The following is a 14,911-nucleotide window of genomic DNA, read 5'->3' on the forward strand; positions in this document are numbered from 1 at the left end:
AAGTCTTCTTCTGCACGTACTAGTGTACGTGAAGTAACGTGTGGCACTGCTTGCACTGAAGCAGTGCAAAGTGGACTTGTACTGAAGAAGTACAAGTCGGCTGTGCCCCGTTACAAGAGGGACCGCAATATGTTGCGTTTCGCTCCTGAAAAGATGCCTTATTTACCCTCTAAGAGAAACTTCATTCGTTGGTACGGTATGACAAACGATCAGTATCATATTCCGTAATTCGACTCATCCATGATTCACAAGCTGGTGAGGATGAAGCAGAATTCTTCATCGATGCCTTTTACCGGCATCGGTGGTACACTTGCAAACGGGCAAAGGATGCCAAACCTTTGTTTCAAGCTTGGACTGCCTTTGTATAGAATGTAGAAAACATAAGCCGTGAGGTCTGGCTTGACAAGCTAAATGCTTTCCGCGAGCGGTTCGAGAAACAGACCGTAGTCGGTGCACGCTATAAGTTGCACCGTTTGTCTAGAGAGGCAGGGATTCCTTCCCTCTAGTGGGGAGAATCATGCCTATGCTGTTTTAAGGGTGCAGGTCATGCCCCTAAGGAAGTTATTCCCTCAAAGATCCCCATTGGAGGACTCTTATCTCTTGCAAGATGCGTCAACGGATTCAGAACCTCTTATTCTTTTACGAGCGCGGGAAGCGCTCGTTCTCCGATGAACCCTCTGCCGAGGAGGATGGGTCTCGTCGTACTACAAGACGAGACCCGGAACGTACAACATCAGTTAGGAGTGAGGTTCCTATCTATCATGCGAGGATGGATGCCCTAGCCAACGAACGAGATAACTCGTTCGAACCCCCTTTGTCTTACGGTGGTTCTAAAAACTTTCAACAAGAAAGCGCTTCACCACCTGAATCTACTAATGGATGTGGAGGGAAAGAAAAGATCGGGTTCGCCTCGTTTGACATGCCCGCCTCAACATCGTGATTTGGATCACACCTTTATTATATGAGGAAAATCTTGTTCACGATCGATCCCTTCGCCGCGCGTTAGCGGTGGCGGTCGATAATGTTTCTCTTGGCCAGTTGAAAAGCTGTGCGCAGATTGCGACTGAAAAATCGGCAAACGAAATGACACATCCACACAGTCCCTTCAAGACGAGCTGTTGAAAGCTCGTCAGAAGTAATTTTCCTTGGAGGAAAGCGTGGATCGTCTGGTTAAAGAGAATCAGACCCTGTTGTTTTTTTTTGGCTCGAAAAAATCAGGCTTTGGCTGATATTCTTGACCGTTCCGGTGTAATCCGGAATCGGAAGAAGCCTCGTACTGATGGTACGGGCGGAGACGCCCAACGTAAAACGTAGGATGTGTACGCATACTAAAAGGCAGCTCGATCGTGTATGCATTGCCTTGGCGATGTAATTCACGAAGCGGGCCGATATACCTCGGCAGTAATTTATTACTGCCTATATTCGTCACTACGTGTTTTGGTAGATTTACCGTAAGACAGTAGGAATAGGTCATTTTTTTTAAATAAAAGTATGTTTGCTCTTCCATTTATGTCAGAGTTCCGTTTCTGTCGGTCCACCGCATCAGCGATTGAATGTTGTACGAAACGGACCACTTCTTCTCTAGCCCCCTGACTCGGTTTTATATTGGTTTTCAGTGCAACCGGCTCGCACTGCGAAGACATTAATCTCTTTATTATTGAGAGTATTATCAGTCTCATTATTACTATTGCTTTCGATGCTGAGTCTTTCAGTATCGTTATCTAAGTTAGTAATAGCATTATTGTTACTACTGAGTTTGTTCACTTCAATGTTAGCTAACTCAACATTGGTATCCTTCGCATTGACCTTAGGGCTAATGCGTGATGAGCACGAGCTAAAAGGTTCTTTCTTCGAGTGAGTCCCTCACCCTTCTAAATAAGAGTTACACTCAAACAGGGAAGCTTTGTACAAGCATGCACTGATTTGTTGATGGCAAATTCTATAATCGGCAAGAATTCGCTCCACGAAGTATCTCTTCGAGAATATGGTTTGCACGCTCCGTCTGGCTATCTATGTCAGGATGGTCAGAAGTTGATATTTTTAACTGTGTTCCAAGTGTTTGAACACTGTTTGCCAAATCTCTACCGTGAATCTAGGTTCTCGATCTGAGACCAGTTCACGAGGTAACCCATGGAGTCGAAACATCGTGTCAACAAAAGCATTATCACAGCCAAATGGCTGTGATCGATTCCAGGAAGGCAGCAAGATGTACCATCTTGTTCAAACGGTCAACAAAAACACGAATACCATTAATCTTGTGGGTGTCTTCGGGGAATCCGAAGACGAAGTCCATAGATACGGACTGCCAAGACTCTGCCGGAACAGGCAGGTTTGTAACGGTGCAAGGGATGAAGCACGGGGCTTTACCCGTTGACAAGCTTTTTTTTCAGGCATTTGTTTTATATTGTATATTTACTTTTAGCAAGCACGTATGTAGTTGCGGACGAACTCATACTGGCGTGGCCAGTAGAAGTCGCGACTTATCTTGAGATAAATCTTCTCACGTCCATGATGACCACTTATTGGTGCATCATGGTACTCATACATGATGCGATAATCGCAAATCATTATGTGCGAGAATGACGACACGAGGTGTGTCGCCAGAAAACTCTGTGTAATACAATAACCATTGCGTGTTGTATATCGATCTGTTGAGGTTCGATACAATTTCGACAATGCTTTTAAGGCTTATTGAGATGGTTTTCGAAGGTAATCCATCAACCCTTTAAGAGCCTTATCTTCTTGCTAACCTCTTCTAACGACGTCAAATAATGTGACGACGAAACACTTATTATTGCAATGTGGCCTTATGCTCACTTTTGATTTGCGCAGCCGGCTCAAAATCGGGTCGGCGTGAAAGGGCATCAGCGACGACGTTAAGTCGTCCTGGTTTATACTCGACGGAGAAGTTATACTCCGCGAAGAAAGACAACCATCTCGCCATCCTTTGCGAGAGGTGTGGACTGTTTGCGGCCGTGCTTAAAGACGCTTGGTCCGTATATTTACAATGAACGGTCCACCTCCCAGGAGATCGACCCTAAATCTAGCCAGTGCGTATTTCATGGCAAGTATTTCCTTGTCATGCACTGGATAATTGCGTTAGCTGGTTCTAGCTGACGCGATTGATACTAGACGACGAGCTCTGCGCCGTCTGTGTCATATTGCTACAACGCACAGCCGATTGCAGAATCGCTGGCGTCACAGACCACATGAAAGGTTGGTCTTGGTCAGCTGCCACCAAGATGGGTGATTGCATAAAGCTTTGCTTGATTCCCTCAAAGGAACGCTGACAATCAGCGTTCCATGACCACTTTTCATTTTTCTGCAACAAAGAGAAAAAGGTACTGTCATTTCAACATAATTTCGTGAGTAGTTGTGCAGGTACGCCGCTAAACCGGGGAACTTTCTTAGTCCCTTTGACTGTCACAGGCCAATCGGTGATCGCCTTGATCTTTTCTGGACCCGGGCGTACACCGTGTTTATCCACGATGCACCCAAGTTGTGATATTCCGCTTGCAGCGCATATACACTTCTTAAGATTTGCATACAAGCTGTGCTTACACATAAGTGTAAGAACCTTTCGGACGTGGGCACCATGTACTTCAGAATTTGACTTTCTCTTTTATGGCTCTGTTATGAACGAAGACGTCATCAAAATAGCTCGGTGAAAACCCCCGCACCGATCGCAACAGATTGGTTACATCTGTTAAATGTCGCAGGAGTACTGCTAAGTCCCTGTGGCATGACTGGCCACTCCCATAGCATACCGCTTGGGGTGCTTACAACTATAAACGGAATATCTCGTTCACGCAAAAGGACCTGATGGAATCCATCTATTAGATCCATTGACGAAAAGATAGTACTCTTTATCATATCATCAATGATTAAGTCATATCTTGGTATTGGCGCTAGAGCCGGTACCGTTGCAGCGTTCAAAATTATTGAATACATGCATAATCCGACATCCTCCTGTGCTTTACGCACTAGAAGGTCGTAGAGCTATGTGAAGAAGTTGATTCCCTTACATGGCCCGCTGCTAAGCGATCGGCAAAGAATATGTCGATCGCCAACGCTTGTACACGAGACAATGGCCACTGTTTCATACTACAGTATTTTGAACCTGGAATCAGTTTGATTTCGTGTGTGGTGCCTTTAATTATAGGCAACTTCGTCGGTACTGATTCAGGAAAGACACCCTTAAATTCGATTCAATTCTTGTATAAAAGGGCTTGTCTTCAAAGACTCCCAGAATTGGGACGTGAGACGTTCAATCCGACTCTTCCCATCGAGAACACATTCGTCCATCGATGAGCTACTGATAATCCGTTCGTTCTCAGGAAATACTATGCCGACCGAATATCGGCAACGTAGTTGTCATCTGTGACAAGTACGCAGATCTGCTTGGCTTTGCCACTACGCAGATCACGCAAGTACCGTTTCAGTTCTAGCGTTTGCAATTGAATTATATCCGAAGTTAACTTCGGAGGCGCTATAAGATCAAGTATAAAAGCGCCTACGCTTGATCCATTGTTTTCTAAGACATTTATTGTCTCAGTTTCCGCTTTGGAATTTATTCCCAAAGGTACCTGAGAACCTTTGACCACAGTTTTCTGGGAACTTATTCACACAGAAATCATTGGAGAGTATCCTCCCCAACTGCCTCTAGCTGTGGTTGAGCTACCACAGCGAGATCCTCTACGATCGACTCTCCAGTCGATTAAGGACTTTCGCACTGTCTTTCATAGACTGGCGCTTTAAACTTTCTTGGATGATGATTTTTAAGCAAGCATCCTTGTTTTTGTACTACTCAAGTTATTCGAGTGCCTGTGCTATTGCACAGGCGTCGGGATCTAAATCCACAAAAATTTGGGTCTTCTGCAGTCATGCTAACGACCCAACCACAAGTGAGGCCATCGCACTCACTCGAAGGACATCCACATGCTTGCGGACGCTCCTAGACGTTTCTTGTGATCACGAACCAGGTTCTCATGTTGAACCTGGAGTTTCTCATGCCGGTTCCGAATATGCCATTCCTTTCCTATTCGAAGTAAGGATGGCGGAGGTTTCATCCTCGAAAAGTCTTGAGAAAGACATGCTTTTTTTACTTTATAGTATTCTAGTGTTGTCATTGCGCTTCGGATTGGACTCGATTTTGTGCTATCTAATTACAATATGTGCGAATTTTTCGTAGCCGAGTCAAAATTTTACTTTCTTTACGTAAATTACATGCCGGACCAAGAGGTCGTCTTAAACAGCTAATTGCGCAGATAGCTCACAGAATGAGGCTCTACCGTTGTCTACCGACGCTTTGTTGCGTATCATTTGACTTCGCGACTTGAAGCTCATGACTGTCAAACATAGCAAAATTTGATTTGTGCAGAAATTAAAGTTTGGTCAAAGGTGGTACGCATTGTACGCTGGTTGTAACGGGGCACAACGACTTGTGCTGCTTCAGTACAAATTCACTTCGCCCTGCCTCAGTGCGAGTGGTGCCTCACGTCACTTCACGTACACTAGTACGTGCAGAGAAAGTCTATTCTTTAAAACACTTGCTTTAAAGAGGGTTAGATAAACTGTATTAATATAATTAAGTTCTTCTTGTCTATCTACTTAATACTAACTTATTATCAACTAATACAAAATATGTACTAAAACTCTTATCTGTCTTTCTTTTTGCGCGCGTCCAGCGCTGACTGGACCGCGGAGAAAGTAGATATAAGGGTCTATATCTACCAATGGATGAGCCTTTAGAATAATACCATGTAAGGTAATATTCTCCAAATATTCTCTACCTTTTTAGATAATATATTAATTAACAACCTTCAAGTGTTAATTTCATGTAACGATACACCCCGTTACACTCATTGATTGAGTTTTATTGAATCATGGTTCCCAAAAAAGAAACACTGAAACTTGTTCTTCGTCATTTTATTTTACCTTATGTATTTATGTGTCATGTCGGTTCAGGAATTATTGAAATAAATAAGAAACACCTGCGTTCAGCAATAATTACAAATTTCACATTGAAACTTCGAAAGCTATAGGAGTTTTAGTACAATGAAGACTATTCCTCAATTAAATTGAGAACATTCAAATGCCCTCAACTTGTGATTATTTCATGGCCAAGGACTCGCGCACTGCTTGCTCCTGCATCGCATTTGATCCTCGCTCCTGGAACTTCTCTAGTTTGCTGTTTAAAGCATCAAAGGCAGAAACAACAGCAACGTTATCTCCCTTTTCAAGAGCTTTGGTGAAAGTATCGACCTGCTCTGGGCAAATAATTTGACCCATGCAGACCTGAAGTGCTAAGGCTGCTTGCGAGCATTGTACATCACTGCTGCAAGTTTTGACTTTCTCAAGGCATCCCTTGCACGAGTCCTTCACTTGAGCAAACGTCTGCTTGACTTCCTCCACTGAAAGCGGTTCTAATGCGTCTCTCTCTACTTCAGCTTGTTCGATCAAAGCGGAACGAGCTGTCAGATTCGGACCTTCAAGTCCATTAAAAAGTGACGCAAAAGGGAACTTGACTCGGTCCATCAAAGCACCTACCGAATCTACAGCAGGACGAGCGTACATGGAAATGCTTTTTACTTTGTCTTCCGAGTGCAGCTCAGGGACTTGATCAAGTGCAGTCTTTTCATTGTCAAAGTAATAGTCGATAACGTAGCGCACTTGGGTATTGTCGCTGCGCAACACAGTCCAGTCATGGCGGTCAAAGGGTTTGCCAAACCCAAGCATGCTCTTGACCCACGCTATGGGCGTCAATTTGTCAGGACGGCCGCAGAACTTCAGTAACTTGACGCTCTCGAGCTCAGGATGACACACTTTCTCGAAATGCTCGACCTGCGCCCACGCGCGCTCGTTCATGTTATTATGGATTGACACGATGGCTCTTACGTCACCCTCATGCACATCTTCGCCCTTTCCTTTTCGCTTAAGTGCGTTAAAAAACATTTGCTCGGACGGATAAAGCCACGTGCTTTCGGTTCCGCCTTTTGGAATTGTGGACTGCACGCGATTCTTTGGCAGCGGGTAGCGTTGCTCGGCAATCGGGTCCTGATTTGGGTTGTACGGCATCATGTTTGTGGGGTCTATGCGCTGTCCGTAGACATCGAAGACCTCATTATCGTCTTTGCCTTCCCTCACTACGGGACAGCCGCCACCCATTGCGTCAGCAATTGAAAGCTTCTTGTCATGCTGTACGGGGCATCCTTGAATCTTTTCGACATTCTCGTGTTGCACAGGACATTCATTCTGCTTAGATTTGCTTTCATGCTGCACTAGCGACTCGCTTTGGTGTAAATTCGTGGCAGTATCACTGCCATTGTCTTTGCTGACTTGGCTACCCATATTGAATGCGGTCGATCTAAGTAAAGGTAACACTTTAATTTAAAATTGTGGACAATTGGCACCGAAAGTGCATTTGGGTTAAATTATACTAAAATAGTACTTGCAGCCGACCTGAATTGTGTTGCATACTTTAACCAGTATATTCGACAGACGTATTATCGGTTGGTTGCCATCGAAGCAAAATAACAACTCACGGCCGCATTGCCCTTCTTTTCTTGAGGTACGAATGCGAAGTTGAGGCGAATTGCGGTCATCGCACAGCTTTAGCATCGGGTGTAGATAAAATAAGAGACTTATGAATTTTACAATGCAGATTTTACCATGAAACTTAACATTGCAAACCCTCTCACGGGGGCCCAGAAAGTGCTCGAAGTTGATGACGAGCACAAGCTCCGCGCGTTCTACGAGAAGCGCATCTCTCAGGAGATTGAGGGCGACGTCCTTGGTGACGAGTTTAAAGGTTTCATTTTTCGCGTGTCAGGCGGTAATGACAAGCAAGGTTTCCCCATGAAGCAGGGTGTCTTGTCGAACGGACGTGCCCGTCTTCTATTGTCCAAGGGCAAGTCGTGCTACCGTCCCCGCCGCAAGGGTGAGCGCAAGCGCAAGTCGGTGCGCGGCTGCATCGTTGGCCCCGATCTCTCGGTGCTTAATTTGGTCGTTGTCAAAGCCGGAGAGGCTGACATTCCTGGCTTAACGGACGTGCAAATTCCGCGTCGTCTTGGCCCTAAGCGAGCCTCGAACATTCGCAAGTTGTTTAATCTGACCAAGGAGGACGACGTGCGCAAATATGTCATTCGTCGTAAATTCGAGTCCAAGACGGGCAAGAAGAACGACAAAGCTCCCAAGATCCAGCGTCTAGTGACCCCGCGCACGCTTCACCACAAGCGCCAGATCGCACTTAAAAAGGTGCAGCAGCGCGAAAAGGTCCAGCGCGATGCCGCCGAGTACAACCGCCTTCACGCACAGGTACGTCTCATTACTTTGAATTTCGCTATGATACGAGACTGACTAAATGATTGCGTGAATGTCTTGTATGGCCTGCTCCTTTTTCGCCTTATGGCACTGCAGCGCGTAAAGGAGCAGAAAGAACGTCGTGCCAGCGAATTCGCTAAGCGTCGCAGCAGCCGCAGAGCCTCTTCGGTCAAGGCGTAAGCTGTTATTCGCAAGCGTTTGCAAGACCTTTGTCGGTGCCTTAACCGCAAAGGAGGTGATGACGAGGTCAATCCGTTGTTCCCTACATTTACCTAAGTATTGGTGAAATTGGGTTTGAATAACAATTAACATTGAAAGGCAATATACGTATCATTGGCAATAAATGCATCCTTCCTGTTCACAATATATTGTCGTGACAATTTACGATTCAGCCTTTTAAATTTTAATAATTTCTAGCGAATAAATGTCATATAATGTTTATATGCGGAAAACAGTTCATGTGTTTTACAGAAACGCTCGGCATTTTGATTCATTTACCGTGATTCCAAACTTTAGTAAATTGTCTATTATCAAATCTAGTTTACATAGTTATCTTCTAAGAGAATCAATCGAAATTCAATTCCAGTAAAGATTTGTTCTAATATAATTTGATGGCACCTTCATTGGCCGTGACCACATAAGTACTTGTTTTGATTGTCGTCTGAAGAGTTGTGACCCTCCTAGTGATTCCTCTCCAATGATCGTCAAACCACCATAATATTAATTTGAAAAGGTTTAACCATCACTCTTTCACTGAAGTAACCGAACCGCACCGTCTCGGTCTCATTGAACCGTCAAGGTAGAGGCTTCCCCCCTCTCTCTCTAAAGAAAACGACAAAAGAGGCCCTAATTTCTCAAAGAGCGCGGCAAGAGTATTTGCCTAAGGACGAAGAAAAGGAAAAGCTTTCTAGTGCTCGAAAAGCGGTAGCCCGCAATCTCTTTCTTCCCCTCAACCAACACTCTTTCGACTGGGTCTGTGTCTCGGGTGTCTGTTTCCTTTTGCATTCCGACTACCGTTTGCTCAGTTGCCTCTTTATCGAGTTGCGTGCTGCTGTCCGTCGTCGTCGCTGTAATACACCTGGTCTTGCGGTACTCTCCCTTTGCGTCATCTCATTGTCAGGCCTTGAACACGCCTTTCAACCCTCCTCTCAACACATTGCTTAAGGTAATTATGCAGTTAAATTATAGGACAGTAGTGTAACTGTACGCCGTGAGCGGTCCGTACACCACATGCACTCGCCCCTTTTTCCGTCGCTGTGTATTGTCATATCCTTTCGTGGGGCTTATTCTTGAAGCCATCAAGGCTCCTGTGCACTTTGCTGAAAGACACAAGAAGTCATGGTGGCTTACAGAGTGACTTCCACAGCCTAGATTTTTAGGCTAAGGTGGTGCAAAGAGCTTTATGGTCCCATCGTGGAGACAACTGAGTTGTTTCCTTTGATAAGAAAGGCGTGGCGGTGCATGAGGAATGAATGTGAAAATGATGTTGCTTTACAGTTAGTGTAGCTTTTTGCAAGAGGTTGAACGAGGACTCACATACTGCATGTGTGCAAATGTGTCTGAAATTGTAGACGATGAACATCGACATGGAGCAAACTAGCTTCACGAGCATGCTGGACCACGCCCAATATGGAGGAGCGTTGCAGGAGCCTCTCATGCACTCTTCACCATACGAACTCCAAGGCATGATGCCCCAGGTCGAAGTGCCGCAATATATGAAGCATCAAACCGTGCAAGCATCGATTCCAACCCAGGACTTAGCTGACCAATTGGTGAGTTCCCTGCGTCTTTGCGCGATGACATGTTGTACTAACACGACATCGCCTTCATTGGGTATACAGGTCCCTAGCGTACTTGAAAACATGATGAATCGCTCTAACACTTTAAAGTTAATGCCTTCCCCCACGGAGGCGTCACTGCTGTCTCTTGTAGACCAAGAGCTCCGTGTGTCATCGATCTCGAATCTTTCAATCTTTCTTAAACTTCTTCCTCGCTGCAAGACCGAACCAGAGCAAACACTGGGGCTAATCGTGCTTCGAGCTACTTCCACTGCGAGTAATACGAACTTATCACACGCGTGTGCTAGTGCTTTTGAAAAGAATGGTGGGCTACGCCTCGCACGTACTTGGGTGGACTCTGCGGTGACCTGGGAACACAATGACTTGTTGGTTTTATTATTAGAAGTATTGCAGACGCTACCGTTGCAGTTAACTAGTATTACGGAAGCACGAATCAATGAACCCATTGTCAAGTTACGCAAACATGCTGCCGATGAGCGCGTGAAGCGCACTGCACAGGATCTTCTCAAGTTTTGGCGTAGCAAGTTCACAGAGAAAGAACGAGCTTCAATGCCGTCGTCCGTAGCTACGGAGAACAAATCTCCTGACATTACGACCTCATCGTCCTCGTCCACGACTCTTCCGACAAAGCCTTCTTCTTCGTTGACCATGCAGGCCTTCGCAAAGCCTGTACAGCCAAAGCAGTTGAAGGTGATTAAAAAACGTGCAATCAAGCGACTCGAGCGCCTCCCTTTTGGGGGTGGCAGTGCCGTATCCAAGTCTAGTGATTTAATTGGCAATCTCATGTTACGCAAGTCTGCAAAAGATGCGGCTGCAAAGACAACGAGTAAGTCTCTTGAAAGGACCGACGTCGTCTCAAGTGATGCAAAAGTCGAAGTGTCATTGTCACCAACGATACACAAGGAGACTGCAGCTACAATAAGCAGTCACGCGGATCCGCTGTCCATTCCCCTTCCTACGATCCAGAGCTTTAAAGTGGCCACGACCTCCTCGACTGCTTTGTCAGGAGAGCGCAAACGGATTCGCTGGGCGGATGAAAAGGGAAAGGAACTCGTTCAAGTAAAGCTCATTGAATCGTGGCGAGACCTTGTGCCGTTTGATCCGCGTCACGATGACCAGTCCTTTAAAGACGCGAAATTACGCGAACATGCCAATGAGCGTCATGCTCTGCTTGCACAGCATCATAAAGTTCCACCTGCTGTGGCGATTGCCCAGTCACGAGAGTGGACGACACCAGTCTTCATTCGACTGCCTCAAGCCGTGGCCACGCGAGTCAACGCTACCACAGTTACCGATGAAATGCGAGTCCAAGAGAGTCGACGTCGCCACGTGGATGAGTATGAGGTTCTCGTTGGTGAGATGCCTATTCAAAGTCCAAAGGAATGGGAACGCTTGAATGAGCCTCTTCGCGGACCGCCATTAGAAATCCCGCTATGTGACGCGGTAGAAACAGAAGCTAGCAACCCGCCTCCGTTGGTTTCTGCGCCAGTAAGTGCGCCATTAAACTCTGCGGTGCCGAATCATAATGGTCGCGAAGCGTTTAGTGCTGGGAGATTTGGCCAAAACATGCCTGGCTATACTATGATTGATTCAAATGCATACACTAATCGTCCAAGTCTTGAAGCGGATCGCAAGCTGCGTGAAGCGCTAGGTCCGCTTCAAGAGACGACAGTTGCGCTGATGCTGGACAACCCTGACGTTGTCCCGCAAGTGCTGGAAGAGGCACAGCGCCACGGCAATCGCATCCCAGATGCGCGTGTGTATGAAATTGTGGAGCAGTATCGTCGCGGCGGGCGCTTTCAAATACCCCCTAATGCTGGTGGCCTGCCAGCGTATAGTCCTTATGGTAGTCAACAACAGCACCAATTTGGTGGTTTCAATGCGGGCTATGAACGCCAGTACCAACAGCATTTTCCTATGCAGCAAGTGCCACCTGGAGGGCCTTTTATGCCTGTAAAACGCAAAGCCGATGCCATGGGCTCAATTCAAAGTGGCCTCTTGCCCGAGTCTTTCAACAGGCCTGTAAGGAAACGAGGTACAATGCCATGCAGGTTTTTTAATTCACCAATGGGATGCAAGAATGGTGATCTCTGTCACTACGCGCATGTTCAGCCGGCGCCGAGTAATGGCCCCGAGCTTAGTGGTATTTATAACAATAATGGTCGTATGATGGTAGGCCGAGGTGGCGCTGGCCCGATAATGGGCGGCCGGGGTCCTCCTGTTCACATGGAGCCATATGGTGCCGCCCTCAGCCACCATATGCGTGGAGGACGGTGATGGCGAGAATTACATAGGAGGAAGCGTAGCTAATACAAACTTACGAAACTGGATTTAATTTCACATTTGACTCTTTTTAATATGATCGATATTTCGTTACATTTTATGTAATTGCCATTTTTTTTTTATTCCGACTATATCGCACCTTATTGACCTTAAAAATGTTGATTTATAAGGCAACAAGACAATAAAGTGCACAGGAAAAAAGAAACTAAGCTTTATGATTTGCGTGCGATGAGTTATTAACATCTATGCCACAATTCCAATAAATTCGTTTCATATTGTTATATTCAAGAAAAAGTAAATTGGAACAGAGGTGTAACATGGTGTGTCGTTACATGAAATTAACACTTATAGGTTGTTAATTAATATATTATCTAAAAGGTAGATAATATTTGGAGGATATTACTTTATATAGCAATATCCTGAATTCTTATCCATAAATAGGTATAGACCATTATATCTATTTATTCCGCAGACTAATCAGCTGTAGAAGTAAACAAAGAGAGAGACAGATAAGAATTCAATTGCATGTTTAGTATTAGTTTATAATTAAGTTAGCATTTACAAGATAGATAGAAAGATACTTAATTATATTAATACAGTTTTCATTTAACCCTCTTTTAGCTAGTAACCTTAAAGAGAAGTGTTCCTCTGCACGTACTAGTGTACGTGAAATAACGTAAGGCACCACTCGCAACTGAAGCAGTGCGAAGTGGTCTTGTACTGAAGCAGTACAAGTCGTAGTGCGGACTTCAGTTTTAGACAGGCTTTCGTCCACTCTGGTGCTTATCGTCCACCGCGACGACAAGAAAACGGGGGTCCAGAACCTATGGATCTCTCGAACGTAGAGAGCAAGAAACCTCACTCTTCAAGTTACAAACGATTACAGAAATGAAATCATTGTCATAAAATAGGCCACTACGCCGATGAGTGTAGTGCCCCACGGCCAGTGCCTAAAACCATTGAGCGGAAATATCGACCTCTCGCTTAGTGGATTGTGAGGTATCGATCAAGTTTATTAGACGACAATCGCTAGAAGATCGCAGGCTCAAATTTATTGAGCGCGATATCCCTCTAACGAGGATGACAGTGCTCCAAGCAAAAACAGGCGCAACTGTAACGGTTAAAGAAACGTTTAGTTGGTATCCAATACACGTTAAAGGGTAAACAGTGCGATAATTGTAACGGGGGTGTATCGATACATGAAATTAACACTTAAAGGTCGTTAATTGATATATTATCTAAAAGTTACAGAATATTTGTAGAACATTACATTATATAGTAGTGTTCAGAAATCTTATCCATAAATAGGTATAGACCATTATATTTATTTATCCCGCAGACTAATCAGCTGTAAACGTAAACAAAGAGAGAGACAGATAAGAATTCAATTGCATGTTTAGTATTAGTTTATTATTAAGTTAGCATTAACAGATAGAAGAAGAGATACTTAATCATATTAATACAGTTTTCATTTTATCCTCCTAAAGTTAGTTGTCTTGAAGAGAAGTCTTCCTCTGCACGTACTAGTGTACGTGGAGTGACGTAAGGCACCACTCGCAACTGAAGCAGTGCGAAGTGGACTTGTACTGAAACAGTACAAGTCGTAGTGCCCCGTTACACCTGGTAGCACTTCGTAGTCCGTCCAAGGACCACAGTTCCATCATCTAACATGGACATGTTAGATGAAAGTGGGAATACGCATCACGTTTCGCGTGAAAGCTACTCCTTTCTAAGTGATATAGAAAGGAGTGCGGTCGAACGAATGAGTTCAACCGTAGGAAACGATGCAATCTTGGCAATGCTGTCCAATTTGGACAGAGATGCCCTCCATTCAGTCATCGCCAAGTTCATACAACATGAACTTGACGAGATGAAGAAAAAAGTTGCCTTGTGAATCAGCAAGGCTCTCAACAAGCAGAATCGTTAAAGTTGCAACAGGTACAGACCCCTTTACCTGGGATGATGCAAACGCGTCGTCCCAAAACTTTACAGATTGACATCTCTAAGTATAGGGAAGTCGAAGAAGACTTCCTCTTGAGATGGTTTGTCGAGTTGGACGATGCCATAAGGGCACGTCACATTATCGACGAGCAAATGCAAATCGCATTCGCTCAATCAAATCTGGCAGGTCGTGCCAAAACTTGGGCATTGGGTCTTAAGTTGCGCGACCCATACGTCTTTGGGTCGCTAGAGTCTTTTAAAGCTCGACTCAAACAGACGTTTAAATCCGCCAAGGGCTGAGTTCAGAGCCGTTCAGAGCTTCTGAAACTCAAGCAAGGCAAGCGTGATGTTCACGCATATGCCCAGCACATACGACATTTAGCGAGTTGTATAACAAATAACCCAGTTCATGAACACACGTTGATTACGGTGTTTATGCAAGGTCTTACAGATGGTCCCGTAAAGACCCACCTGTTCCGCTTGGAACTGGATACGCTTGAAGAAGCAATATCCGTTGCGGAACAGGAGGACTTTAGCTTGAGACAGGCTCAAGCTAGTTCGTCATC

At 45.0% G+C, this 14,911-nt stretch overlaps 2 protein-coding genes across 2 annotated transcripts; one reads left to right on the top strand and one right to left on the bottom strand.

Moving 5' to 3' along the window:
- Nucleotides 1-6,111: 6,111 nt before the first annotated feature.
- On the bottom strand, nt 6,112-7,350 carry CCR75_006709 (uncharacterized protein; the record flags this gene model as incomplete). The annotated part of the gene is made up of 1 exon (XM_067964777.1): nt 6,112-7,350. One exon carries the CDS (start codon nt 7,348-7,350, stop codon nt 6,112-6,114), a length of 1,239 nt encoding a protein of 412 aa, XP_067815003.1.
- Nucleotides 7,351-7,629: 279 nt separating this feature from the next.
- Nucleotides 7,630-8,666, top strand: CCR75_006708 (uncharacterized protein). The gene is made up of 2 exons (XM_067964776.1): nt 7,630-8,316; nt 8,419-8,666. Exons 1-2 carry the CDS (start codon nt 7,672-7,674, stop codon nt 8,500-8,502), a joined length of 729 nt encoding a protein of 242 aa, XP_067815357.1. The 5' UTR covers nt 7,630-7,671; the 3' UTR covers nt 8,503-8,666.
- Nucleotides 8,667-14,911: the final 6,245 nt, after the last annotated feature.

This window comes from Bremia lactucae, linkage group LG3, assembly GCF_004359215.1.
Source record: "Bremia lactucae strain SF5 linkage group LG3, whole genome shotgun sequence".
NCBI classification, from domain to species: domain Eukaryota; phylum Oomycota; class Peronosporomycetes; order Peronosporales; family Peronosporaceae; genus Bremia; species Bremia lactucae.